This window comes from Cetorhinus maximus, chromosome 5 (assembly GCF_964194155.1).
Source record: "Cetorhinus maximus chromosome 5, sCetMax3.hap1.1, whole genome shotgun sequence".
NCBI lineage: Eukaryota > Metazoa > Chordata > Chondrichthyes > Lamniformes > Cetorhinidae > Cetorhinus > Cetorhinus maximus.
Genome location: NC_135883.1, coordinates 56,581,785 through 56,607,054, shown reverse-complemented (window position 1 = coordinate 56,607,054; position 25,270 = coordinate 56,581,785). Strand labels below are relative to the sequence as shown.

At 42.6% G+C, this 25,270-nt stretch overlaps 1 protein-coding gene across 5 annotated transcripts in view; it reads left to right on the top strand.

The window, feature by feature from the left end:
- The window catches only part of LOC144680656 (testis development-related protein), a 96,289-nt gene that overhangs the window by 21,466 nt on the left and 49,553 nt on the right, over nt 1–25,270 (top strand). Inside the window, exons 2-5 of one of the 5 annotated variants that reach the window (XM_078541884.1) lie at nt 19–137; nt 3,467–3,590; nt 7,857–7,936; nt 8,830–8,889. In XM_078541884.1, coding sequence (XP_078398010.1) covers nt 3,470–3,590; nt 7,857–7,936; nt 8,830–8,889 — 261 coding nt within the window. In that variant the 5' untranslated portion in view covers nt 19–137; nt 3,467–3,469. Of the gene's footprint in view, nt 1–18; nt 138–3,466; nt 3,591–7,015; nt 7,112–7,856; nt 7,937–8,829; nt 8,890–25,270 lie in introns of those variants that run through there. The other 4 variants (XM_078541882.1, XM_078541883.1, XM_078541886.1 and 1 more) reach the window with 4 other exon arrangements.

The window sequence follows — 25,270 nt, the reverse complement described above, 5'->3', positions numbered from 1 at the left end:
TTTTTCTTCCTCCTCTAGGTCCAGAGAAGAAGACACAGAGGAGAAGAAAGGTGAAGAATCAGCCCTTCTGTTTAAAGCCTTGTTAGCAATTGACGCAGGCACCATCAAGCACTTCCATTCTCCGTATCAAATCAAAGGTAGAAATAGTGTGTAATTGTGCTCAGAATGGATGTTGCACTCAGAGTGCCACCTGATTATATGACTGCAAAGACGACCCCAAATTCGCTCAACTCATCAATTACTTAATTTTGCATATTGTGATCTAAAGGCAGCTTGCACCTGTTTAATGGGAGGTGCAGTTTGGCTGATGATAAATATCTTTGGCTAATGGCAGGTGCAGGAGAAGCTGCAAGGCACTCCAGTTTTTGAACAGTTTTTGAGGTAGGCGGCAGGTGGATATGGGAACCAACAAGAGGGAAAAACCTACCTGATCTCATCCTCACCAATCTACCTGTTGCAGACATATCTGTCCATGTCAGTATTGGTAGGAGTGTCCACCCCATAGTCGTTGTGGAGACGAAGTCCTGTCTTCACACTGAGGATACCCTCCATCATGTTACGTGGCACTACCACCGTGCTAAATGGGATAGATTTTGAACAGATCTAACAATTTAAGATTGGGCATCCATAATGTGCTGTGGGCCAGCAGCAGAATTGTATTCAAACACAATCTGTAACTTCATTGCCTGGCATATCCCTCACTCTACCATTATCATCAAGCTGAGGGATCAACCTTGGTTCAATGAAGAGTGCAGGAGGGCTTGTCAGGAGCAGCACTAGACATACCTAAAAATGAGGTGCCAACCTGGTGAAATGACAATACAGGACTACTTGCTTGCCAAACAGCAGAAGCAGCATGCGATTGACAGAGCTAAGTGAACCCACAACCAATGGATCAGAACTAAGCTATGCAGTCCCATGCCACATTCAGTCATAAATGGTAGTGACAATTACCAACTAACAGGAGAAGGAAATTCCACGAATATCCCCACTCTCAATGCTGGGGTAGCCCAGCACATCAGTGCAAAAGACAAAGCTGAAGCATTTGCAATCATCTTCAGCCAGAAGTGTCACATGGATGATCCATCTTGGCCTCCTCCTGAGTTCCACATCATAAATGTCTTCCACCAATTTGATTCACTCCACGTGATATCAAGAAACAGCTGAACGCACTGGATATTGCAAAGGCTATGGGCCCTGACAACATTCTGGCAATAGTACTGAAGACTTGTGTTCCAGAACTAGCCACATCCCTAGCCAAGCTGTTCCAGTACAGCGACAACACTGGCAGCTTTCCGGTAATGTGGAAAATTGCCCAGGTATGTCCTGTACATAAAAAGCAGGTCAAACCCAACCCAGCCAATTACCATCCCGTCAGGCTACTCACGATCATAAGCAAAGTGATGGAAGGGGTCACCAGTCAAGCAGCACTTACTCAGGACTAACCTGCTCACTGATGCTCAGTTTGGATTCTGCCAGGGCCACGCAGCTCCTGATGCCATGAAAGTCTTGGTCCAAACATTGATGGAAATGCTAAACTCAAGAGATAAGGTGAGAGTGACTGCCCTTGACATCAAGGCAGCATTTGATCAAGTGTGGCATCAGGGAACCCTAGCAAAACTGAAGTCAATGGAAATCAGGGGGAAAACTCTTCACTGGTTGGAGTCATACTTAGCACAAAGTAAGATTGCTGTGGTTGTTGGAGGTCAATCATCTCAGTCCAAGGAGAGCACTGCAGGAGTTCCTCAGGGTAGTGTCCTCGGTCCAACCATGTTCACTGCTTCATCAGTGACCTTCTTCCCATCATGATGCCAGAGACAGGGATGTTCGCTGATGATTGCACAATGTTCAGCATCATTCACAAGCCTTCAGATACTGAAGCAGTTGGTGTCAATGTGTAGCAAGATCCAGCAAGCCCTGGACAACATTTAGGTTTGGGTTGATAAGTGGCAAGTAACATTCACACCACACAATTGCCAGGTAATGACCATCTTCAACAAGAGATAATCTAACCATCACCCCTTAACATTTAGTGCAATTACCATTGCTGAATCCCCCTCTATCAACGTTCTCGGGTTTACCATTGACCAGAAACTGACCTGGATCAGCCATATAAATACTATGGCTACAAGAGTAGATCAGAGGTTGAGAATTCTGTGGTGAGTAACTCATCCCCTGACTCCCCAAAGCCTGTCCACCAGCTACAGGGCACATTCTCCACCTGCCTAGATGAATGCAGCTCCAACAACATTCAAGAAGTTCAACACCATCTAGGACAAAGCAGCCCGCTTGATTGGTACCCTATCCACCACCGTATACATTCACTCCGTCCACCACTGATGTATGGTGGCAGCAGTGTGTACCATCTATAAGGTACACTGCAGCAACTCAGCTATGCTCCTTTGACAGCACCTTCCAAACCCGTGGATTCTACCAACTGGAAGAGCAAGGGCAGTATATGTATGGGAGCACCTCCACCTGCAAGGTCCCCTCCAAGCCAAACACTATCCTGACTTTGAACTATATCGCCATTCCTTTGCTGTTGCTGGGTCAAAATCCTGGAACTCCCTTCTTAACAGCACTGTGGACTGCTGAAGTTCAAGAAGGTGGCTCCCCATCACCTGCTCAAAGGCAATTGGGATAGGTAATAAACACTGGCCTAGTCAGCGACACCCACATCCCATTAACAAATAAATAAAAAGAGGTCAGCAGAAGAAAGCACTTTTTCTAATCACAAGGCAGCGAAAAGATTTCCAAGCACCCTGCCCAATGTGAGTGAGCAGGTCAGTGTTAGAAGTATTGCCCCCAGAACATGGCTGCATTAAAGAAAGTAGTACAAGGATCTCAGAAGGAAAGCTAAAGTAAGCCTTCTATCTCATGCCTATCATTATTCTCTGATTAGCCTTGCATTACCCCAGAACTCAATACTCTTGTTGATTATCAGCACTCCCTTCTGATCACTGATGCACACTTTGCTGTACCTCCTTGCAGGCTTCTGCACCAGTTACTTTTCTCACTATTACTTACTTCAGCCCCTCTTCACAGCCCTGCCATCTTGCACATACCCACAACATTATTTTTACCCTTACTTGCATATCTTCAAACTTCTCACCTCTCTAACATTGATTCACTTTCTTTGTTCTTGCAACACAGGGTCGCACAGAATTACAAGGGGCAGGTGGCCACAGGAAAAGGACCATGCTTCATCCATGTAGTATTGCCACGTGAAGAGCAGGACACATTGTGAGGAAGGGGCAGGTTAGGAACATGGCATCTGGTGAAGCTGGAGGTCAAATCCTGCATGGATTCTAATCATTTTCTTTTCCTCTCTTCTTACTTGAATCTCATCCCTACACATGATGTATTTCAGTTTGCAGCTGTTTTCAGAAGCCACTCATCAGTCTTTGTTTAACCATGTCACTAAAAGTGACTCTTCTCTCACTTTTTTTTTACATTTCATGTCCAGAAGATGCACACTGGCCACAGGGAGAAGAGGAGGAAGAAGAGAAGAAGAAGAATAAATGCTAATGAACAGGAAGTGTCACTCAACCCTGGTTCTAGCCTCTCCCTAATGTGGAAATATCTTCCCGGTATCTACCCTATCAAATCCCCTCAGGATTTTATATGTTTCAATAAGATCACCTCTCATTTTTCTCAACTCCAATGGGCATAGGCCCAATCTGTTTAACCTTTCTTCATAGGATAAGTCCCTCAAGCCAGGAATGAGTTGAGTGAACCTTCTCGTAATAAATGCCAACATTCCATTATATTTGACTCCAAGCTCAGCTTCTGACCTCACATCTCCATCACTAAGACTGCTTACTTCCAACTCCATAACATCACCCATTTCCATCTCTGTCTTAGTTCATCTGCTGCTGAAAGCCTCCTTCATACCTTTGTTACCTCTATGCTCGACTATTCTAATGCTCTCCTGGCTGGCCTCACACGTTGGACGTAAATTTGAGCTCATCCAAAACTCTTCCACCCATATCCTAACTTGCACCATCTCTTGTTCACCTATCATCCCTGTATTCTCTGATATACATTGACTTCCAATATAGCAACATTTTCATTTAAAAATTCTCAACCTCAGTTTCAAATCCCACAATGGCCCATCCCACCTTATTTCTGTAGTCTTCTCCAGCCATAACAACTCTCTAAAACCACTGCGCTCCTTTAATGTACATCCCTTATTTTCATCATTTCACCATTGGCAGTTGAATCTTCAGTTCCCTGGATCGACTCTGGAATTCCCTCCCTTAGCCTCTCCTAAACAAAAAAGAAAAACTTGCATTTATATAGCACCTTTCATGACCAGCAGACATCCCAAAGCATTTTACAGCGAATTTGAATTGTTGTCACTGTTGTAATGTAGGAAACATGGCAGCCAATTTGCATACAGCAAGCTCCCACAAACAGGAATGTGATAATGACCAGGTAATCTGTTTTTGTAATGTTGATTGAGGGAAATAGTTGTTGCCCTTCATCAATGGATTTTGTAAAACAATTTAACAGGCCTTGGTGACCAAAACAGCCAAGAATTTGATCCAAAAGCACCCAGGTAGCTTAAAATGACTAATCAAAGATTTACCTTAAGGGAGCTGAGGATCCCTTTCAATACCATGTCCGAAAACAACTAAACAACTGTTCTCACCATCTTGCACTGGGCATGTTAAGGAGGTGGCATTTGGGTTATGCAAAGAGGAGTGCATAGGGTGATGCATTGAGCATCAATGGGTAGAAGAATATGGAAAATGAGGAGGAAGATGCTGCTGCCTGGGGAGTGAGGACAAGTTCCCCTTTATTTAAAGAGGTAGGACACTGCTTTGAAAGAAAAGAATGCTTCCAGAGCATCAACAACTTGCATTTTTATGGTGCCTTTAATGTAGTATAATGTCACAAGATGCATCATTGAAGCAGTAAAATTAAGAGTATCATCAGGCATAAGTTGAAATCGAACCAAGGAGGAGATACCTGGATGGGCTAGACTGAAGCTTGGCTAAAGAGGTAGGTTTTAAGGAAGGTATTAAAGCAGAAGAGAGTAGTGGAGAGGTGGAGAGGCGGAAAGGTTTAAGGAGGGAATTCCAGAGCTTAAGGCTTATATGGCTGAATGGTCAGCAACCAGTGGTGGGGTGAGTGGAGTGTGTGATTGACAAGAGGCCAGAGTTGGAGGAGTGCAGAGCTCAAGCAGAATTGTAACTTGGTAGAAGTTACAGAGTTAGGGAGGGGTGAGGCCATGAAGGGTTTTAAGCATGAGGATGGGAATTTTGAAATCAAGATATTGGGGACTGGGGGGAAGTCTAAGTCACCGTACACCAGGGAGATGAGTGAATGACTTGGTTCAGGGTCAGATACAGGCAACAGAGCTTTGGATGAGCTCAGGTTTATGGAGGATGGAAGATGGGAGGCCAGACAGCAGAATGTTGGAATAATTGAGCCTGGAGGTAACAAAGGTATAAATGAGGATCTCACCCACAGAAAAACTGGGGCAGGGGTGGAGGCTCTCTGGCAATATTACAGAGGAGAAAATAGGTTACCTTTGTGATGGAGAAGATATGGGATAGAAAGCATAGTTTAGGGTCAAATAGTACAACGAGATTGTGAACAGGCCGGTGCAGCCAGAGGCAGTAGCCAGGGGGGAGGATGGAATTAATGGCGAGTGAATAGAGTCTATAGCAGGGCTGAAGACAACAGCTTTGACCGTTCCAATATTGAACTGGAGTGTAGGCGCTGAGGGTAGTTCCTGACACTGTGAGCCCAATACTTGCATTGGCAACACCTTGATGCTCTGGTCTGGGGTAGTGCAGTTCACCCTGGAGCAGATGGCAGCTCCAGAATGGTCATTTGTCCAAGCATCTGAAAGTGAAGCTTGAACTCGGGAGAGAAACACATCTAACAGGGGAACTCTGCTGCAATGCTGAAGCCTGGAGCAACAGCATGTTATCACCAAGGGAGCAGAAAATATCTTCAAGCGACATTTGCCATTGTTAACACAAGGCAGAGGGAAATGCTGCACTCTTATTTGTGGTTCAGTGTGATGTACTAGGGTTATTGGTTGGATATTAATGCTTGGGGAGCACGGACAGGGTTAATTACAAAAAAATGATTTGGCTGCAAGGGCTTTTGACAAATTCTAAATAGACTGGACTGAACCATTAGTTTCCAAGCATTAGCTCAACTAATTCCTGCCAAGCGGAACAGATACTTTCATCTTGACTTGTCTTCCGAGGAAAAACAATGTGGATTCTTCACAGAACACCGGGAATCTGTTTTAAATGATTGATCATAACACATCACGCAGTATTCCTTTTGGAATGCCTACTCCTTTCCTAAATATTCTGATTAACCAACAGAGGGGAAAGTAACGGTAGCAGTTTCCAGTGGATTGTATACAATTCTAAATAGAGTGGAAATTAGCATGGAACTACATTCATTTAAAATGGCCATCTCGTTCAGTTGACAGTCATTCACTTTGAAATACAGCCTTTGTGAGCCGCTGGTAACATAATGGACTTATATTAGATTTTTGTTCAGATGGAGTGCAATTCTTGCGTTTGAAAGCCAGTCGAATAGAGAAAAAACGCCCGAGTCCATTTGTAATTGAAATGTTTGAAAAAAAAATCAATAATTTTTTTGACGTGTGTAGGTTTACTTTACATGCCTTATTCATCCACAAGTTTTAAATTCAAAATGAAGTTTTGGTATGTGGGTCACACTAAATTAAAATAGAATTCTGCAATGTGTGCGGTGCATATGTGTTTTGTGTAGGGGAGAAAACTGGAAGCTTTATTTTTTTAAGAATGACAGAACAACTCTCACACCACGGATTCTTCGGGTAAAAAGGTAGATTCCGATCACCTGACCTGTCTCTATAGTTCTATGATCTTATCTTCATCCTGTTCGGATATCCTGAAGCTGCTAACCGTATACTCAACCTATTTTCTAAATGGCTGTTGTGGAAATGATCAAGATTAGGCCTTAGTTACTATAGCAACCTCTCCCCCTTCCCCTCCCTCCATACACCCCTTCCCAGCACACAGGCTATCAAAACAAGTTTTATGGATGAACTCTGGTCTAGGCACTTTACTGCAAAAATCTGCTCAATTGCAAGGTCAGTACAAATTGTTCAGACTTTCATGCTTGGTTAAGTTAATGCAAATTCTCAGATTTTCAAGATCCACGTTGACCACAAAAAAGGTGCATGCGTTTAGTTGGCACTGCAAAAGCGAATTGCCTACTTTCAACGTACGCACACACTTGAGTTTCGTGAAGATTATGAATGCTACTTTGCCCTAGCCTTGGCACTTTTATTTATTTAAAATATAAAAAATCCTCTTTTGCATTTGGCAATGAAAAAAAGCCCTGGAGATACCATGGCAACAAGCAAACCAATAAATGACCCCTCCACCCCCTTTAATGGTTACTGAGGTGGCAGTTGTTAAGACCCCCACCAGGTTGTGGAATGTGTCAATCACAGGTAAGTAAGGAAGGAAGGAAGGGAGGTGGTCTTTGTGTTTGCAAACCTTAGCATTTTGATCTTTCCTTCTTATTAGGCTGGGGAAAGCAAACTATTTCTTGGCGATTGGTCAGACTAATCCTCCTGAGCTCTGTCATCGGTTAATCATGTGAACAGATTAGAACGGGGTTCTGCTGGACAAACTCCAGCTTTCAGCTGGGTTTGTGTTGGTCACTGGATGTGTTGCTGCTGCTCCTCTCCTGCAGTGTTCAGGAGTTTGAACTCGATGTAGCCTCCGGCGTTTGGGGCGGGAGGGGGTGGGTGGGGGGGAGGCGGTGAGAGGAAAAAAAGAAGCAACGGACCCAATATTCAACACTTTACTTTCCCTCCAAATAAGCAGTCTGGAGAATGTGGAAAATCAAGCATAAAGGACTAAAAGATTCTGACTCTGAGGATGACAAGCCGCAGGAGGTGTCGAAGGTACGAGTATTTCCCCCTTTAATTGGGAACGGGTTTTGTTTTAGTAGCTGTGAGAGGCTTGTTCTGCTGCATTCTCTATCGGTTCCCTCGCACACACAGGACTCTCTCGTCCGTTATGACTTGCTAAAAGGGTGCATGTATGCTCTGTAAGTGCCCGTTAACTTCACGGAGCCTGGCCTTCCGCCGAAGTAGGTTTTATTTATTTATTTTTGTTGTTGGTTACAATGCAGAATTGCGTATGGAGTGTGTGTGTGTCAGGCGCGGAAAGTTGATTTTTAAAAGTGGAATTTGAGCTCTCTGCCAATTAAACCATTGGACTCTCTCCGCTTGGGATCTCCTCGATGTCCGCACTCCCGGGACCAGCTTCTCTGCTGTGTCGGGGTGGGGGTGCTGGAGAATGAGTCTTGTGCTGTAATGCTCAAGTGCATCTCCTAGCGAGCCGGCCGAGGACTAGGAGAGAGTGCCCGTGGAAGTAATTGCAGGTTACATTGTTCACACTCTCAGACTGGGATGGGATGTAACAAGAGGTTGGAGCTGGAGAAATGTTTTCTTTTTAATGAGTGCCACTGTATATTCGAATGTGCCACGGCTTTTAAATGCCTAGTTCTTGCGAGATTCGGGCATATCTCTTAAGGAACCTAACGGGTGATCTTTCAGTTACCATACGGATTAATAATGGTAGCATCTGTAATTTTATGTTGCTTCAACATTTCGCCCAAATTAACCCAAGAATAAAGTCCATCAGAACAAAACAAAGGTTTGATACATTTGGCACTACTGTATACTGCAGTGCCTTTTAAGGTCCGACTTCAGAGGATTTTTAGTTCTGAGACTGCGTTGCCTTCTCTCTGCACAGTAACATATTTGGAATGTCTGTTTCATGACTTTTTCAGAGCAAGGACCCATTGCTTCCAGAAGAGACTACAAGCTCTGTCTCTCTGCTTGCTACGAAGGTAGGAGTCTGTTTTCACTCAGAATCCCTTGTCTACTTTTGACGGATTACTCTGAAATGTTCCACATACTCGTTTTTTTAAAAAAAAAGTTTGTAATTGGAGTTAAATTTTATTTGAGCTGAACATTTTTGCTTTCTGATTAAACTGCTATATTAGTCTAGCATAAACAAGAAAGAGAGGATAGATCAATAGATGCAACTTTGCTCATTGCATCTATGCTGCACACGTTCAGTTAAAACGTGCTGTTAGGGGATGGGAACAATATTATACATTAGTAATGACTGGAGAAATATAAATAATTTATCAACTGGCCAATAGATGCTCTGCTAAAAAATCTTTGGATTTTTCATGTTATCATTTGTAGCTGTACAAGAATTGATTGCTTGCTAATTTACATTGATTCTCTAGCATTGTATGCCACTGTCCACATTTTTTGAACATTCTGACTGGGGCAATTACTTTCTGGTTGAAGGTAGGGGGATACATCAAACATTGAGGAATTGTTGATTTATCTTTTCACTCAACCATGATGTAGAGCATTTCTTGATGTTTCTATGCTTGTAAATTTACACACAGCTGTTTAGGAAAATGTAGTGTGGCCAAGTACACATAGATTTGCTGCCTGATGCATCAGTGAGTTTTGTTTTAATTAAATACACTTTAGTTCAATGTTATGCATCCCTCCTTTTAGGGAGTAAACTTTATCCCTGGTAAGTGAAGGGATGTTGAGAATGGGAAATAGAATACTTTTTTCAACTTTCGTCACTCAGTCTGGATCAGGTAAGTTGTATGCCAGACACCAGAGTGAAGCCTCCTCTGCTTTACTTCAACAATGCATCTTATCCAACTCGAAACAGCACCCTGTTAGCCCACCGAAGATTTTTCATTTCCTAAAATGTCCATTCTTGTGGTTTTTGTAAGGAATGCACAGAGGACTTGGGAAAACCCAGCAGGTGACATGGAAAATGAGGCAGATCCTATTTCCATTAAGGATCCTGCCACATTTCTGCAGCCGAGCCTATTCCAGTTTGCTGGGGGTGGGGGGAGAGAGAAAAAGTAATTTTTCCCAACTCCCAAAATCAATTGGGCATCTCTGGAATAATTCCTGGGGGAGCTGGTGTGAGTCCAGCTGAGGCTCCACGATGGGCCTTAGAAGTCTTGCAGACAAAGGTCCTGGAGTGAATTGATTGCCTTCAAAGACTGCCCTGCTAGCTTCTCTGCGAGCTGAGAATTTAATAAAATGTACTCTTCTGTTGTCCCTTCGTCTAGTGCACTGGCACTGTGCTCTGATTTTTGTTGCCAGCTCTTTGAGGTGGATGCTGCTCCTGATACATTACCCCATTCTCATCGTCTGAGATGGAGTCTGGGACTCCTGACGTTGATAGATTTGAGATACTGTCTGCCACTCATCCACTACAGACAAGTGGCCATATTAGAATTTTGGTGCTATGGATTCTGATCCTTGAAAATGAATTGAGACTTGAGGGTGACTCCTTTCAGCCCCGATTGTGAAGGCTCAAGTTGAGAAACCACTCTGCACTCTCTGTCTACTTGTATCAGTGTCTACCTGGCTGCTTTTTTTTTAAGTTGCTGAATATTTGGCTATGTCTCTTTAACCAGTTATAGAATCCTAGGATGGTGCAGCACAGAGAGAGGCCATTTGGCCCATCGTGCCTATGATAGCTCTTTGAAACAGTAATCCAACTAGTCCCACTTCTTTGCTCTTTCTCTATAACCCTGCACCTTTTAAAATATATATTCAGCTTCTTTTTGAAATGTCATTGAATCTGTTCTCATTACCCTTTCAGGCAGTGAGTTCCAGATTAAAGGTGGTGTGAAACATTTTCCCCCATGTTGCCTCTGGTTCATTTGCCAATTATTTTAAATTGTCCTCTCATTACAGACTCTTGCAGCTGGGAACAGTTTCTCCTTGTTTATTTTGTCGCTTTGAACACCTCATGCAAACCTCCCCATAACTTTCTTTGCTCTAAGGAGAACAACCCCCCTTCTCTGATCATTTTATGTAACTGAAACCTTTTTTCCATGGTACCATTATGCTTAATCTTCTCTGCGCCCTGCTAAAGCCTTGGCCTCCTCCCCATAGTGTGGCACCCAGAATTGGACACAGTGATTGAACTGGGTCATAATCAGTGTTTTTTTAAAAGCTTAGCATAACTAACTGTTCCAGTATAGCTATAATACTGGCACCTACCTAACAAAGTGGAAGATTGCCCAGGTATCTTCTGTCTCCAAAAAGCAGGAAAAATCCACTCCCGTTAATTACCACCCCAGCTGTTTACACTCAATTATCAGCAAAACGATGGAAGGCAATATTGAGAATGCGATCAAGCAGCGCTTACTCATCAATATCTGTTCACCGATGCTCAGTTTGGGTTCTGTCAGTTCTGCTTGGCTTCAGACCTCATTACAGACTTGGTCCAAACATGGACATCAATTCCAGAGGTGAGAGGAGTAACTATCCTTGATGTCAAGGCAGCGTTTGACCGAGTGTGGCATCAAGGACCCCAGTAAAATTGAAGCCATTGAAAATTGGGGGAAACACTTAAGCACTTCAATGGCTGGAGTTATACCTAGCTGGATGGCTGGAAGGAAAATAGTTGTTGTTGGTCAATCGTCATAGCCCAAGGACATCACTGCAGGAGTTCTTCAAGGTAGTGTCCTAGGCCCAACTATCGTCAGTTGCTTCATTAATGACCTTTTCCCATCATGAGGTCAGAAGTAGGAATACTCATTGCACAGTATTCAGTTCCATATGCAATTGCTTGGACAATAAAACATTTCATGCTTGCATGCAACAAGACCTGGATGACATTCAGGCTTGGGCGGCTGAGTGACCATTTCCAACAAGAGAATCTAACCACCTCCTCCTGACAATGAATGGAATTAGCATCGCTGAATTCCTCATGGTCAACATCCTGGTGGTTACCATTGATCAGAAACTGAACTAGATCAGCCACACACATGCTGTGGCTACAAGAGCAAGTCAAATGTTGGATATTCTGTGAAGAGTAACTCACCTCCTGACTCCCCTAAGTCTGTCCATCATCTACAAGGTACAAATCAGGAGTATGATGGAACACACTCCACTTGCCTTGAGCGGAATTCCAGCAACACTTAAGAAGCTCGAAGCCATCCACTTGATTTGGTATCCCTTCCACCACTGTCTTCAAGGAGTACTGCTGCAATTCTCAATGGCTTCTTCTACAGCCCTCCCAAACTTGCAATCCCTACCTCATAGAAGGGCATGGACAGCAGGCTCATGAAGGGCTCTTGTAGGTAATGTTTCCCAGTTTTAAGGGGAGGTGATATTGTCACTGGACTAGTATTCCAGAGACCCAGGGTACTACTCTGGGGACTCTGACTCGAATCCCACCACGGCAGATGGTGGAATTTAAATTCAACAAAAATCTGGAATTAAAAGTCTGAGAATGACCATGAAACCATTACCGATTATTGTAAAAACCCATCTGGGTCACTAATGTCCCTTTAGGGAAGGAAATCTGCTGTCCTTACCTGGTCTGGCCCGCATGTGACTCCAGACCCACAGCAATGTGGTAGACTCTTAAATGCCCTCTGAACAAGGGCAATTAAGGATGGGCAGTAAATGCTGGCCTAGCCCGTGAACAAAAGTCACATGCCATCCTAAAGTATATCACCATTCCTTCATCTTCACATGGTCAAAATCCTGTAATTATCTAATAGAATGTGTGTATCTGTATCACATGGACTGCAATGGTTAAGGCAGCAGCTTACCACCGCCTTATCGAGGATGACTTGGGATGAATAGTGGTGCCTATAGCATATGAACAACTAATAAGTCTCTCTGCTCCTATTATTAAAGCCAAGGATCCCATGTGCTTTTTTTTAAAACGGCCTTCTGAACTTGTCCTGCCATCTTTAAAAGATTTCTGCATCTCCAGATCTGTTTCTGCACCTGCTTTAAATAGTACCATTTTGTTTATATTGCTTCTCCTCATTCTTCCAGCAAAATGAATTACTTCAAACATCTGTGTTAAATTTCATCTGCTGTGTGTTTTCCCATTTCTCCAATCTATGTGCTCCTGACGACTGTTACTATCCTCCTCGGTTCTCTACCTTGCTGAATCTTGTCATCTGCTAACTTTGAAATGATGCTCTATATACTCAAGTTCAGGTCATTAATATACTTCAGAAAGGGCACTACTTTATATCAAAATCTATCACTCATACCCATGTTCCCTACCTCTTAATGCACCACCCACAAAATTATTGTTTGAGTTTAGCAGGATTTGACATCAGGAGGAGCTGACCCCAGAGCATGAAGGATTTATGAGGATCCCTTTCATGTATCCTGATTGAAGAATTTTGGAGGTGTAAACCTGTGGGGATATTTTTCTCTCTGCTCATAAATCTGAAAGTGTGGCTTTAAAATAGGGGCATAGAGTACTCGAGAAAATAACTTCTGAAAAGTCTGTGTAGGCACTGTTTTGGTCACAGAGCACTTTTAAAATCCATTATAGTAAAGACACAGAACATAGTCACTAAGGTGATAGGGATGAAAAATTGTAGTTATTACTTCCACTGAAGCAGAGGGGGTTAACAAGAGATGGAACAGAGGTTTTTAAAACCATGAATGAATAGAGAAAGATTTATAGGAATGAAAAACAGGCTGCCAAGAATCTCTAATATGTGTTGCCTTTCACTAGCGACCAATTTGTGCAATTACTGACTAATTTTATCCCTTATTTCAAACTTCCTAATCACCTTAAATATACACTAAATGAGGAGAGAAGTCAGAAAACATTTCTTTACACAGCAGGATTGGATGCATTGCCACAAGGAGTATTCGAGGCTAAGACCATTGAACCTTTTGGGGCAAATTGAAGCAGAGGAAAGGCTATGGAAATGGAGTAGGACTGCTGGTTTAGTTTTGAGTTGTGCTAGCAAAAAGCCAGTGGAGACATGATGGGCCCAAATGGCTTCCTTCTGTGTGGTAAACCTCTGTGGGTTAATGATTTTATTTTTTTAAAAATACACAAGAAATCTTTACCTGATGTGATTTTGGAGCTTCTGACTAAGTTTATTAAATAGAGTTCTGTTGCTATCATGTGTGGTGAAACACTGCAAACATTCAGTTGCATCTGGATGGTTTTCACAATCACACCTCCACAAGACCAAACAGAAGGGGCAACGCATTTCGAAACCTGTGATGCTTTTGACAACGTTCGTGGAGAATAGGATTGTCAATTTTTAATACGTTCAGAACTGTTTTCATTTTTTTGCACTTCATAGTCATTTAATTAATGTGCACAGTCTCCTCACTGAGATTGAAATATTTTGCTGTACCTCTGCTAAATTCTGTTAGCCAACCTCCACAAATGATGGTTCTATTTTGTGCAACTTGTTTTCCAATGCTCTATTTAAGATTATACATGATTTCTGTGCCTGTGATGGAGAGGGTAGGGAAAGGCCAATTTGGGTTTGCCCAAAATTATGCGACTTTAATATTACAAGTGGGTTATTTTTCATAAAACCATAATTCTTTCCCATGTATTTAGCTGACAGGATTTTTTTTCGGCAAAAAAAACCTGAAATTATACTACAGTACAAGTTTTCTGTAATTGATGCAAACCCAGTCTGAGGTGGGTTCGTGTGGCTATCATTGTTGGCTCATCTCACATTAAAGTGCACTTCCTATTGGCTGATCATGGAACAGCAATGATTGGTAATGATGAGGAAGATGTTCCCCACCAGCCCCATTATCAGTAAGAAGCCTGCTAGGAGGGAAACAATGTGGACCAGAAGGTGTTAAAAGTAAATAATAAATATGTTCTGACATTCTGGCTTTCTAGTGTTAAATGTGTTCACTGCAGAATTGAATTTCAACTGTAAAAATAAAATTGGGCAATGCACGGTTAGATGAGAATCAAGTGATCCTTGGCTTTTTAATATTGGTGACACTGGAATTTCATATACCTTGTTTACTGCAGTGGCGCATTAAAATATGGGAAACATCCCTCAACATCAGGCAAGCAGTTAACAGGTAAAAATGTACTGGTTCTAAAATCATTGCACAATATTAAGACATTAGCTTTGTATTTCCATTTAGGCTAGTTAAGGGGGTGTAAAATAATTTGTGCCTCTTAATGGGAGTTGCAGAATTACTGTTCCTGACCATCTTTGTTGACTGATCTTTAAATAGAATTTGGTCAATTCCTACAGCAGATAATTAACCTGCACAATTTAAACATAGGATTTCCAGACGACTACTTGCAATGCTGCTTGTTATAAATATGACGGTTTTTAAAAATTATTCGTTCATGGGATGTGGATGTCGCTGGCTAGGTTTGTATTTATTGTCCATCCCTATTTGCCCTTGAGAAGGTGGCGGTGAGCTGCCGCCTTGAACTACTGCAGTCCCTGTGGTGTAGGTACACCCACAGTGCTGTTAGGAAGGGAGTTCCGGGATTTTGACCCAGCAACAGTGAAGGAATAGCGATATATTTCCAAGTCAGGATGGTGAGTGACTTGAAGGGAATTTCCAGGTGGTGGTGTTCACATCTATTTGCTGCTCTTGTCCTTCTGGATCGGGGTGGGGCAATGTTTTCTTATCAAGGGCCACTCACACATAGACAAAATCAATCGCAGGCCACACACACAGGTAAGCAACAGAGTCTGGGGACACCTCTCACCTGGGACTATCCTGGGTCACCTCTAACCTGGGACTATCCAAGAGCATCACTCAAAGGAATTTAAACTGAAGGGAGATTAGACCAGGAACTGTTCTAATTTTGCTCTTGTGTTGGTTTCAATCTTTAGCTTCTCAGTGTTGTCGCTGGTTTCAGTGCCATTCCCAGATTGGTTCTCTGGTGTTTGGAGTTTTGAATTTATTTCCCATCTCTGTTTAAAGTGAAGGAACTAAATAACCAACAAACAAACTGCAGCAACACCATCTCAACAAGTGTCTGAATAAATGATTCCTCAGACTGGTTTGTCTACTCTTTTAAAGGACTGGATATTGTTTATTCAGAGAAGGGGGACACTGTCCTCCTTCTCCTGCCTGAATGGTTCATGCTGCGCTCCCCCCGCTCTCCCCCCCGTTCTAGTTGCATATTTCGACAAAGCCCCGCTGTTAACCTTTACTCATTAAGCATCATACACATGTGGTTTTTTTTTTTTTTGAAAATCTCATCGCAGGCCAGATGAAAAATATCCATCCCTGTTCTTGACGGTAGTGGTTGTGGGTTTGGGAGGTGCTGTCTAAGGAGGCTTAGTCAGCTCCTGCAGCGCACCTTGTAGCGTCAGTAGTGGAGGGAGTGAGTGTTTGTGGATGGGGTGTCAGTTAAGTGGGCTGCATTGCCCTGGGTTGCGTTGAGCTTCTTAGGTGTTGTTGGAGCAGCACTCATCCAGGCAAGTGGGGAGTATTCCATCATACTTCTGACTTGTGCCTTGTAGATGGTGGACAGGCTTTGGGGAGTCAGGGGGTGAGTTACTTGCCGCAGGATTCCTAGCCTCCAACTTGCCCTTGTAGCCACAGTATTTATTGGCTAGTCCAGTTCAGTTTCTGGTCAATGGTAACCCCCAGGATGTTGATAGTGGGGGATTCAGTGATGGTAATGCCATTGAATGTCAAGGGGCAATGGTTAGACTCTCTTCTTCAAGATGGTCCTTGCCTGGCACTTGTATGGCGTGAGTGTAACTTGCCACTTGGCAGCCCAAGCCTGGATATTATCCAGGTCTTACTGCATTTGCCACATGGACTGCTTAAGTATGTGAAGAGTCACAAATGGTGCTGAGCATTGTCTAATCCTCAGCGAACATCCTCACTTTTGACCTTGTGATAGAAGGAAGTTCATTGATGAAGCAGTTAAAGATGGTTGGGCCTAGGGCACTACCCTGAAGAACTCCAGTGTTGTCCTGGAGCTGAGATGTCTGAGCACAACCACAACCATCTTCCTTTGTGCTAGGTATGACTCCAACCAGTGGAGAGTTTTCCCCCTGATTCTCATTGACTCCAGTTTTGCTAGGGCTCCTTAATGCCACACTTGGTCAAATTCTGCCTTGATGTCAAGGGCAGTCACTCTCACCTAATCTTGGGAGTTCATCTCTTTTGTCCATGTTTGAACCAAGACTGTAATGAGGTCAGGAGCTGAGTGGCCCTGGCAGAATCCAAACTGAGTGTCAGTGAGCAGGTTATTGCTAAGCAAGTGCCGCTTAATAACACTGTTCATGATTCCTTCCATTACTTTACTGATGATTGAGAGTAGACTGATCCGGAGGTAATTTGCTGAGTTTGATTTGTCCTTTTTGAATACAGGACATGCCAGGGCAATTTTCCACATAGCTGGGTAGATGCCATTGTTGTAGCTGTACTGGAACAGCTTGGCTTGGGGCGCGGCAAGTTCTAGAGCACAAGTCTTCAGTACTATTGCCAGAATATGGCCAGGGGCCCATAGCCATGGCGGTATCCAGTGCCTTTCAGCCGTTTTTTGATATCACATGGTGTGAATCGAATTAGCTGAAGATAGGCATCTGTTTTACTGGCGACCTCCCGGAGGAGGCCGAGATTGATCACCCGCTTGGCATTTCTGGCTGAAGATTGTTGCAGATGCTTCAGCCTTATCTTTTGCACTGAGGTGCTGGGCTCTGCCATCATTGAAATGGGGATATTTGTGGAGCCTGCTCCTCCAGTGAGTTGTTTAATTGTCCACCACCATTCATGACTGGATGTGGCAGGGCTACAGAGCTTAGATCTGATCCATTGGTTGTGGAATTGCTTAGCTCTGCCTATCACTTGCTGCTTACGCTGTTTGGCACGCAAGTGGTCCTGTGTTATAGCTTCACCAGGTTGACACCATTTTAAGGTATGCCTGATGCTGCTCCTGGCATGTCCTCCTGCACTCTTCGTTGAACCAGGGTTGATCCCCTGGCTTGATGGTAATGATAAAGTGAGGGATATGCTGGTCCCTGAGGTTATAGATTGTGTTTGAGTGCAATTCTGCTGCTTATGGCCAACAGCACCTCATGATTGCCAGTCTTGCTAGATCTGTTCAAAATCTATCCCATTTAGCACAGTGGCTATGCCACAGAATGTGATGGAGGGTATCCTCAATTTGAGGACGGGCCTTCGTCTCCAGAAGGACAGTGTGGTGGTCACTCCTATCGATACTGTCATGGATATTGGTAGGCATGTTGGTGAGGATGAGGTCAATTATACTTCCCCTTTTTTGTTGGTTCTGTGGCAGATGGTGAGGGATATGTCCTTTAGGACTCAGCTAGCTTGATCTGTACTTGTGCTAACGAGCCCCTCTTGGTGATGGACGTTGAAGTACCCTGCCCAGAGTACATTCTGTGCCCTTGCCACACTCAGTGTTGTCTCCAAGTGGTGTTCAACATGGAGGAGCACTGACTCATCAGCTGGAGGGAGTAGTGCTATGTGGCAATCAGCAGGAGGTTTCCTTGCCCGTATTTGACCTATTGCAACAAGACTTCATGGGGTCCAGAGTCGATGTTCAGGACTCCAGGGCAACTCTCTCTCGAATGTCTGCCACTGTGCTGCCATCTCACTGGGTCTGTCCTGCCAATGGGACAGGACATACCCAGGGATCGTGAGGGTGGTGTCTGGGACATAGTCATACTCACAGAAGCATATCTTACAGATAATGTCAGGCCATTGCTTGACTAGTCTGAAACCAATCTCCCTATTTTGTCACTAGTCCCCCAGATGTTAGTAAGGAGGACTTTGCAGGGTCGTCAGGTCTGAGTTTGCTGTTGTCGTTTCCGGTGCCTAGTTGATGCTGGGTGGGTGGTCCATCCGGTTTCATTACTTTTAGACTTCGTAGCAGTTTGATACAACTGAGTGCCTTGTTAGGCCATTTCTGAAGGCATTTACGAGTTAACCATATTGCAAGATTGTTTGTAAGATTATGTTTTGAGATAATTTCTCTCATTTAGGGCAAAATGGAGGAATGGGTGTTGGTGGGGGGAGGGGGGTGCAGTTTTGTGACCTGTTTTGAATTCTGCCTGAAAACAAGCTTGTGTGTTAAAAGGGGGCCCATGTTGGCTTACTGGGAAGATGTAAGCCATTCATACCTATAAACAATGACCAAGGTAGCTGTGCCAACAGTGGAAGGTGTTCAGAATGTCAGCTTTTGTAAATGGCTAAACTGTTTGTTTAAAACTGTATTTATTTCCAAGATGGAATGAAGTTGGGGGTTTAGAAAATAGGTAATCAGCATTTCTACCTATATACAAGGCCTTTGTGATTCACATTGCTGTGAAGATGGGCTCTGAGAAAGAAATTCAGCTTACAGGGTCATAAATTATCCCTGAACCCCTCGGCTCAGTTTGCAAGAATCTGGGAGAGAGCGAGCAGAAAGATGGAGGCAACCAGTCTCTATTATTCACCATGCAGAATGCAGTTTGTGCTCTGATTGAAGAGACCAACTTTGAGAATTTAAGCAAGGCTGGAAGATTCACCTACTTTAGCTAGAGAGCTAAATCTCCAAGGTTTGGGGATTAAAAGTTTTCCAGCTGGAAAATGGGGGGAAAAAAAGAAACTAGGCATTGGGAGCTGAGAATAGCTTTGGCCTAAGTGTTCACCTGAGGGACAGAGTAAAGTATAACCATGGAGGGGGATTTTCTGTCATTTTAAATGGTAAATGCAGTATTGTTTCTTCTGTAGTTGTGTGTTGCTTACTGGAATAGTGTTTAGTAAAAGTTGATTTTAGTTTGTTACAGTGAAATTTTTAGAACTTGAAATCTTGTCATGTGATTCTTGTAGTCTATCACTGGAAATTCGAATATCTTTCTAAAAGTTATCAGTCTCTACAGGGATGGTAACATGCTGTTTCCCACCAGGTTTGACTGGTGGGTTTGGCATAATGTGGGCCTCATGATTTTTGTCACAATATTGTCTCTCTCCTCACTGGGCTGGCTAGGTTAAATTTGGAGGCTGTGGAGTGGTACAGATGCAACCCTTGCAATTGAATTCAACTATTTTAAAACAAGTGAATGGACTTGGTGGATCTGTGTGCGCGCATCCGTGTCCACCATAGAACCATCAATAGGGTAGAGTAATAGTAATATTCCTTCTAATTGGTATGCTGGCACTGCAGGGCTGGGATGAATGTGTTTTTAATTTTCTGACTCATTTATTTTTAAATCATAATGCGTCCTCATTCGTCCAGAAGAGTACTTTACTTAAAATCAATATTGCACCAACCACTATACCACATCTTTCTGGATGTTGCAGCTATCTCTCCTAGCTTCTGCCAGTGGAGTTCATTCAGGTTGTGGGTGGGGTGAGGGGAGGTTTGGTTGTGGGAAGGATGGCTGCCAACGTAGAGGAAATTATAAAAGTGAGATTTGTAAACATTTGAATATCTATTTAAACAAGTGAAGATATGATTGTTTTGACATAAATTAAAATGGCTAATGCTTTTAGAACAAAAAGTATGTAGATCATGTCTGGCGTTTAAAGCTGATGGCTGAGGCCAACTGTAATCTTCGGGTCAGGCCCATATAGTGGACCAAGGTGAATAGGTGTAATTGAATCCTCCATTTTATATAGACACATTCTGTGTACTGGGAAACCTGGATAGGGTGAAGAAGGTGGTAAGGCCAAGAGCCTGGAAACAAAGCAATTTGGGAAAGTAGGCATTTGTCCATCATAAGAGTGCCTGTGGGAAACTGGTTATCTTGGAACAGCTCAGCCACTTGTGACCACCGGCAGCAGGGTGCAGTAGCTGCTGATAACAGGATGGAACAAGAGGCTGTGAGGCAATAATGGAGGATATTGACAGTGAAGCTTTTCTGAGAGTGAAAGCTTGGGAGTAGGGGGCGGGAAGTACAGCCTCAGTAATGGTGAGTCAGGACTGGGTGGAGGCACCAAAACACATCTCGAGCAGCTGCAGGAAAATGAGGTACGCAGGCCTTTTTCCAAATACAAAGCCTTGGACAATACCCTCAATTAAAATTTTCTTCAATGTTGACAGCTTGGCTGTGCCCATTGAAATCTTGGCCACAGTATTTTATGTTTGGACTGTCCATTAATCAATTGCCTCGCATTGAGTTTCTTTCTCCTGCTTCTGCCCCTCCTGTCCAAGTGACTGCTGCTATCAAAGAGGTGTTCAGGGTTGCTGGGCAGCCATCATCAGACAGCAGTGGAGATGAAAATTGTTGAGATTTTGGATTTGATGTGACTTGGTCCCTTGAGCTGGAAGTCTTTTCTTTTTTGGGACATCTTTTAAGCATTCCGCACATGATGCAGCACTGCTTCACTTGGGGATTTCTCTTTGAAGGGGACAATAAGTTGATTGAGAAGGAATGTCAGGAAAAAAGGGCTTGTGAGCATTGTACGTACTTGCAGGTACAAATGTACTCTTATCTTGATCTCAGCTTCTCACATATTGATCATTACTATGCAGGAATTGTGCTGATCCTGCAGCCCATTGTCATCAAAGACACTGCATTACTTATGAAAGTTACTGCAGCCCTCAGCGTTTATGCCACAGGGTTATTTTAAGGATAACATAATACTGTAGTGTACAGCTGATTTGCTGACGTAACTAAAAAATCTTGGAGGGTGCACCTATTATACATCCCTGAAATGGGTATCATCAAGGAAGCACATACTTGTCAAAGCTGTCAGTACTGGGCTTGGCTCGGTTTGGTCAGTAACCAGCACAAAAATTGTCCAAATGGTACCAGTTGGCTCATTGAAACCGAGAGATACATGTCTGCAACTCCTTTTTCAGGAGACCAGAAGAGCTGGCCCTCTCCACTCTACTATCCCAATCTGTCTTTTGCACCAGTTACAGTTTCGATGCCAGAATGTTTATTTGTTGCTGGGTTGTCTTTTGGGAAGCCTGTGCTGCAGATTGTTCCAGAGTTGGCTGCAAAACCATAGCGCAGGTAAATGAGGAGGGAAGTGGTTAACAAGTTCAAGGTGATGCACTGAACACAACTGAGGAAATTGTGGAGATAAGGAGGCTGCAGTGCCCCATCCTCCTTCCCAAGAGGTGAACCCTCAACAGAGGGTGCAACTAAAGGTAGGATCCTGCCCTCACTATTAAATTTAACCTGAGCTAGGTGAATGGAGTCAGAATATAATGCCACTAGTTCCAGTGCACTTTTTGTGTTAACACAGCCATACAGGAAAATCTAGCCCTGCTTGCATCTTTTCTAGTCAGCTTGTAGATTTTTTTTGTTCATTTGGATGGGGGTGTCACTGACTAGGCCAGCATTTGTTGCCCATCCCTAATTGCTCTTGAGAACTGAATGGCTTGCTAGGCTATTACAAAGGGCATTTAAAAGTCAGCCACATTGCTATCAGTCTGGAGACACATTGTAGGCCAGACCAGGTAACGACAGCAGATTCCCTTCCCTAAAGGCCATAAGTGAATAATTGACAATGGTTTCACGGTGATCATTAAACATTAATTCCAGATATTTTATTGAATTCAAATTTCACTATCTGCCATGGTGGGATTCGAACTTGGGTCCACCACCACTTCATGCATGTCTTTCAATTATTAAAATCAAGAGGAAGTAACATTTTCTCGCTGCAGTGCTGCAACAAATTGAACATAAATGTATGTGCACTGTTCTGAGCCTGACCCATTCTATATTCTTGCTTGTGACCATGATGTGGAAAATGAAGGAAAGAGACAAGTGCCAAGGTCCAGGTTTTTTTCTAAACATTCATTTTTAAAGTGAATGTCACTTTCCTATTATTGAATAAGGTTGAAAGAGCTAAGTAACTGAATAAATGGTCAAATGTAAATAATGATTCGGCTAAAAGCTCAGGAAGCAAATGAATGTCAAATGGTAGGATGCTGGGAGACATGCCAAAGAATTTGATGGATACAATCATGATATGCCAGGAATACAGTCCATTAGAGATATGAGTCTGTACAGGCAGCAAAAAAAACCAAAAAATTGTAACATTTTTGTTACCTTTGATGTATAAGCTGCAAAGCTGTATAAGTTGCATTCATGCTTAGTAAATTTATGGGAAGAAATGATTTGTAGAGCCACAGCCCAAAAGGTTATTACTAAATGTTCAGTTATCACTGGAGTGACACAGCAACCTGGTATGTTAGAAAACTTGGTGTTGAAAGTTCAAGTTATAACCCTAATCAGTTATTTGTCAAATCCAAGACAGGATAATTGAGAACTGGTTGAATGCTGTACTTCTTTCTGCATGGCTTACTGCTACATGCCTTATTTTAACTATAAAATTAACTTTTATCATGTAATGCATTTTTTAGTTAAGAAAGTGACTTATGAAGCAGGAGGAGGAGGAATAAAGCGGGGATGTGGAGTGATGGGGGAAGGAGAAACAAGAAGGAAAGAGGGAGGGTGGAAAATTCATGAACACGAATTGGCAGGTGCATTGAACCATTAAATCTTTCAAACTAGAGGAAATAAATGCACTAGTACAATATTTTGTAACATCCAAACTATAAATAAAAGAAGATTTTGTTGTAAATGTTATGGTATGTTTATTATAGGTGTGGAAAAAGTTAACTGTCAGTTTACTTTAGACACCAGCTCTAAACTGTTTCATACATGCTGTATTTTGTGCTACTTGTGTTTTAAATATTAAGTGGTGCCTGTTTATATGCCTATATCTAAATCTCAAGGTAAGTTGGCCTGGTGTTGGCTGCATTGTCCAGAAATGGGGAGAAATAAGTAGAGTTTTGTTCCTGTAATTTTGGTGGTTCTGGACTTATGCAGTTCATTTAATTTAGTTATTCAAAGTCCTGCAACGTAGACCTGGCTACCCCTCTTACTGACTTCTTCATTCAAGTGTAACAAATTGTTATCTTCAGTTTGAGTGTACTTTCAGAGTTAGGGGTTAAAATAGAGGTTGTTCTCTTTGCAAGGTACAAAATGGAAGGATGTTGTTGATCGTTTCAAAATAGATTGCTTTGTGTCAAAAGAAATGGAATAAATACTGTAATTCTGGTTATTATGTTTTAAGTTCTGGCAAAGAAACCTAGGCTCAGTGGGGCACTTTCAGGTATAACATCGCATTCGGTGAAAGGGAGGGAGCGAGCAATTCACCCAAAGGAGCTATTACATTTCAAGAGATTGTAAATGGATGGCTTCATGAAAAGAGCATAGTAGCTCCTAGTGGGTTGATTCCAGTTGCTACAAAAGTAGTTTTGTTTTGCTTATCCTTTTCTGTTTCAGTGTAGTTTATTTGTAAACTAATCCAGAGGTATAGTTGTCATATAATGCATTTTCCAGTCAGTGCATGATTGAGCTGCACAAGTCCCATTATGGCAGAGAATAAAGACACAGCTTTCAGTTCATGGGAAACTCGGTCTGTTTATGGAAACTGTGGTCAACCATTTCTACAAGTAAAGATATGGGGGAAAATCTGTAATTCATAATATTATAGTGCAAAATGAAAATCATTACTCAGATGATAAAGCATAAGTAGCCTTTTTTTATAGTCAAGCAGTTTGCTAGGTGTTCAGATTATATTTTTAACATACATTGAAACAAAAAAAAAAGTTATCCAAAGATTTTGTTGGGTTTTTTTTGTCACCACTGACCCGCGGGACGAGGACTGGATCCATCTTGGAGGAAGTAAATGCTTCTTTTCTTTTCTCAAATAACATTGGGCCATTGCCCAGAGTATGTGTCCCACTGCATCTGACCCCTGAGCAATGTTAGATGGTTTACAGTCCTCTTTGATAAGGAGTGGACCTGTGTATCTATAAGCAAGGCTTTTTCAAAAATAAAAGGCTGGTATTTCCAGCTATCTTCTGATCAAGCCTTGTTAAGAAAGAACTACCATGTGCGTTCCGTTTTTTAAATTACATGAAAGGGTTGATCTACATAGTTCTTTCTTTCAAAAAAAAACACCTGTTAAATGGTCACAGGACAAACTGTAACAAAGGAATTTTTTCCTCAGATGGTAAAGTAGCAAGTTTTGGAGGTATTTTAGATTAATTGACATCATATGTTCATGACCTTGGATCCCTTTGGCAGATCCTTTATCAATTGACCCTGCCCTCCTGCAATACCACCCCATCAGACAATGGAATGGTGATAATGTTCTCATGAACAATGAAGACATGTTTTCTGTGCTGACGGTGGGCTATATTTGTTACTAAGGAGTAAATTGGACAGCAACTTCCAGGATCTGTACACATGCAGCTAAACATGGAGATCAGAAGGTGCTTGCCTTAGTTGCCTTGCTGCTTCAGGAGGCCTGCAGTACCTCATCCAGTGATTCCCATTCTAATTCATGAAGGGCATGAAATTGTGGTACTTGCCCACTAAACATCCCTGAAAAAGTTAGTGCTTGTCCATTCAAGTATAGAGGAATTTTTAATGTGATATGTCTTAATAACTGCCAAAC